The 4,429-nt window shown below is 31.7% G+C and overlaps 1 protein-coding gene across 1 annotated transcript; it reads right to left on the bottom strand.

The window, feature by feature from the left end:
• Nucleotides 1-591: 591 nt before the first annotated feature.
• LOC107444281 (uncharacterized) lies at nucleotides 592-3,933 on the bottom strand. Its single transcript, XM_016058382.3, has 2 exons — nucleotides 2,776-3,933; nucleotides 592-1,374 (listed from the first exon to the last, which is right to left on the bottom strand). Exons 1-2 carry the CDS (start codon nucleotides 3,549-3,551, stop codon nucleotides 930-932), a joined length of 1,221 nt encoding a protein of 406 aa, XP_015913868.1. The 5' UTR covers nucleotides 3,552-3,933; the 3' UTR covers nucleotides 592-929.
• Nucleotides 3,934-4,429: the final 496 nt, after the last annotated feature.

Raw genomic sequence — 4,429 nt, forward strand, 5'->3', positions numbered from 1 at the left:
TCAGGTTTTGAAACTTAATCTCACTTAAATAGGTATGAATTTTATGGTTCATCTTAAGAGTAATTTTTCTGAGATTGATTAAAAAAAAGAGTACATTTTCTCTTTTTTTTTTTAACTATGTCAAATTTAAATTTGATTTAATCAATTTTTTCATAACTTGAATAATATTGTGTATAGGTGTTATGTAAGTGTAAAAAAATACCATTTATCCGGATATCGATTAACCGAACTTACTAATCAACCAGATTGTTCATTAGCCGTACGTTCCACCTCCGCTGCCTCTTAATGGAGAAACATTTATTTTTAAAAATTAGTTTTTTATTAAGAATTAAATAAAATATGTATTAATCTTCAGACGTTTGCAGGCGTTCCTCCTGGGGATGGTCCCTGAGAGCTGATTAGATTAAACTAGTTTCTCTAATGTTAGATTTTCTCATAAAATAGAACGGAGAAATCCCGTCTCACTTGCTTTTTACATGTTTGTAGTGAACATGCTGTATTGATGTACGAGTGTCAAACATGTGTGGACTTGTACTACCAGTACACGAAAAAATTGAGATAGTTAAAAGACTGAAGAAAAATGGAGCCGGATACAACGTATTGCTTTATCTAGAAAAAAAAAGATTGAAAAAAAAAACATAAGTTGTCTAAAAAGTTTTATCACTGAACTTTCTTACAGTTGTACAATTTTCCCGATATTCCGTTAACTAGATCGACCTTAGTCCTCATCTATCTGGATGATTAGTGTTCCACTGTAAAGTAATTAATGAAACCATATCTTACACCTTAGATGTCCCTTTAAATTAAGTAGATTATGTTCTGTAAACTTATTAATGATTACAAACTCTTCTATTCGAATATGTGTATATTTTTATTTTAAGATATATATAATACGTACACAAAATTGCATTAATTTTTTCTGACACTGCTTATAGTATAACTTCGGAATCTTCCAGTAGAATATAACTTTTAAGGATCTTCGGGACATCAAGTTGTTCGACGCCACACGGAAGTTGAAGGCATGCCGCTAGTTGTCGACGAACAGAACACCTTGAAAGATGACCAAGAGATCTTGGTCTTCTGGGTGAATTTACATTCTCAAGTACATGATCCTCATACCAAGTCCAGGCTTTATGTAGTGTATTGACATCATGTGCACCGGTTGGTAAAATGACTAGGCCACTCTTTTTGAAGTCCCCCTCACGCAAGAATGGATCTGTTATACTGTTCCACAATAGCTTGAGAATGTAGGCCGCTGTTATTGAAGGCATCATTATTCTTTCCCCATAAAGAAACAAATACGTAATTTGAAGGGAGCGGAAACTGGTTTTACTCGTGACAAAAATACTAGCAATTGCTACTTCTCTGAAAAATCTGAGAAAGAAAAAAAAAAAGAAACTTTTAGAATCGGCAAACAACATTAACTGAACAACTAACCTCTTTTTTACATTAAGTTAAAGGGAAAGGTAAAAACATTCAAGCTATACAAAATCCGAATAGACAAACACATGTTTTGTTAAAAAAATAACAAGAGGACAAAGCATAAAAAAGCATATGCAAGCATTAAATTTTTCAAGTTTTAAAAATTGACAGACTTAAAAAATCTAACTAAGTTTGAAAAATTAAAAAAATAAAAAAAAATAAAGAAAAAACTTATTTTTTTGTTAACTCTAAAACAGAGATCGCAGGACTGCATCAATGATGAAGAACATGGGGGATATTTGGTGGTCATAAAATTATATTACAAAAGCGATGCGCTTTTCATTTTTCGCTTAAGTTTGAACAAAAATAAAACGATTTTATCTTTTTTAGGATGCAAAAAAATTTTTTATACCAATACAATTTTGCAATTTGAATTTCATAACAGATAGCTAATTGCACATTTGTCATGTGATGCATGAAAAATATCATTGTTTTTGTGTAATTTGCGTTAAAAGAACTTTTTGCACCATCCGCATCAATTTTGATCAGTAAAATAAAAATAATCAAAATATTTTTTTCAACTAAAAATAACCAAATATACGGTACTAAATTACCTATACAAAATTAATAAGTGAGCAATTTTATTGTTTAACACTTTTAAGAAGAGCTTCTTTGTATCCTCAGAATTTTTACGACGAAAAACTTGTCCCAGCCATCTGATCCCGTATGACTTAATAACTTTCAAAATGTGCGGTTGTCTACATTTATTATACACTTCGTGATTATGTAAATTTCTCCGTGTATTATTCTTTATCACTGCTCCAAAAATTAGCAGAAGGATTTTTCTTTCAAAAGGGAGTAATCTATTTTTTTCTCCTCTATTAAGCACCCAAGTCTCGCGGCCGTACAAAATAATTGGTCTAATAAAACGCGAGTGTGTAAAAAGGCAATCACTAGAACCAAAAATGTTTTTTTAATTGTAAGGTACACAAATTGATGCACCATTTTAAAGTAATTAATTTGAAATGACAAAATAATCAGTCGAAAAGTTCCAGAAAAATACAATTTAAAAAAGTAAGATAATTAAAACGCCAAAATACAAAAGTGAGCGAAATCGGTCGAATAGCTTTATTTATTATAATATTATTTATAACATTTAAGAAGAAGTTGATTCTTAAACTTTCCTCTCCTTGGAACAACTCGACCCATTTCGTATACAATTCCGAATATAAAAAATCGAATTTAACGAAGATTTTCCTAATGAGACTGCTGCATCAGAAGCAATCAATCGGATTTTCCAAAAATTAGTTAAAGAAACAACTTAAAGAATAGAAAATAAGTGAAAATACTTACTCATATGCAGCTTTGTACGAACAGTAAAAATTGTGAGTTGAAAACGATAAGCTTTCTGTTTTTCCATACCTAATCATTGGAATAAAATTTTCCACGGTAAGACATATAAAATAATTGAATGAACTGTAGGACATTGTGTCAACTTCTTTCCATACATTCAAAACATCTATTTTAGATTCATGCGCAGCTTTTAATATATCCTCTAGCATTGAATGGTCATCAAGGTAGCTATAGTAGCCATAGAAGTCATCATTAAAAATCAATCTTAAAAATTCTATGAACACGCTATGGTGAATGCGATGTTTAGAGGAAAGCCTTAAAAGTTCTAAAATCTTCTTATCGATCCGGTGATTAGTGTAATGTAAATCATATATCCCGATACCTAGAGATTTTAAGTAAAACTTTACAGCAGAAGTTAAATACTGACTGCACTGGTTTTTCTCGTGGAATTTTATCAAAAACCTACCGCACCACACCAACGCCCTAAATGGCGGCATAGAACAAAATATCTTTTTCAACTTCTCAGCTGCCCAAATGTCATCATCACTAGCTGGTGCCATAATGGATTCTATTTCAAAAGTATCGTTCAGAAATCTTTTCGGAGATCTACCTCTTGCATTTCTGTTTTCCGTAACAGCTACTTCTTCACGTTCTTCCAAAAAAGCAATATCCTCTCTTTCAAGCCCACACTGACATCCTTCAGCGCCATTTTCCTTCAGGTGAAAAGCTTTGAAAATGAGCAAGCAATCGCTGTAATCCAAACAAGTGGAAGACATAGCAAATTAGAATTTTAAAATAAAAATAACAGCTTCGATAAATAATAAAACTAGAATACTATTCTTTAAAAGCTTTTTAGCAATATTATTTACAGTTAACTATCAAATGCTTCAGATTCTGGAGTTATGGAAATTTCTACATCCAGCTAATCCAATTTCCAGCTGCCTATCACCAAAGGAAAGGTCCCTGTCAGGGTCGTTTCACCGAATTCCTCTGATTCCCTCTTCTTACGGGCGTGGTGATGATCCATCACCATACCATTGACCAAGCCATAGACTGGTTCTGGGATTGTTTCACGGAAAATACCACCAGTGGTGCTTACCCCCATCATCCCAATACTTTCAAAGGAACACCTGGGGCATGTATCCTTACATTAAAAAGAACTAAAGAGGTTATCTTTGGCATGATGTAGTAAAAAATCTCACCAATATTATGAATGAAAAAGAACAAATGTTCAGTACCTGCCGTTATTTAAAAAAAAAAAAAAAATATTAATGAAAAACCATCGACTCAAATGATTCTTTACAACTTAACCGGTAAACTAGTTTGGCGCGATTATCGCCGCTTTTACACCAAATGCTTATTTCCGATGTAGTTTATTAAGCAGAATATATAGTGAGGAAGAGCATAACACTCTTCATTATATTTGGGAGGTGCGCTTTTAAGCTTTTCAGCAATTTCTTGGAAAAAAAGATTACAAGATCACGCACTTACTTTGTTTGAACTTTAAAAATTTTTTTATAGGAATTTCTTGTTTTAAAAAGCATAAGTATTCTTATTGGAGGAATTTTTATTTTTGATAACATTATTTATATTATTAAGGAAATTCTTATTTTCAAAAATCTAAATTGATTTTTTAAAAAGCATCATTTATTTT

The sequence above is a fragment of the Parasteatoda tepidariorum genome, chromosome 8, assembly GCF_043381705.1.
Source record: "Parasteatoda tepidariorum isolate YZ-2023 chromosome 8, CAS_Ptep_4.0, whole genome shotgun sequence".
Lineage (NCBI taxonomy): Eukaryota > Metazoa > Arthropoda > Arachnida > Araneae > Theridiidae > Parasteatoda > Parasteatoda tepidariorum.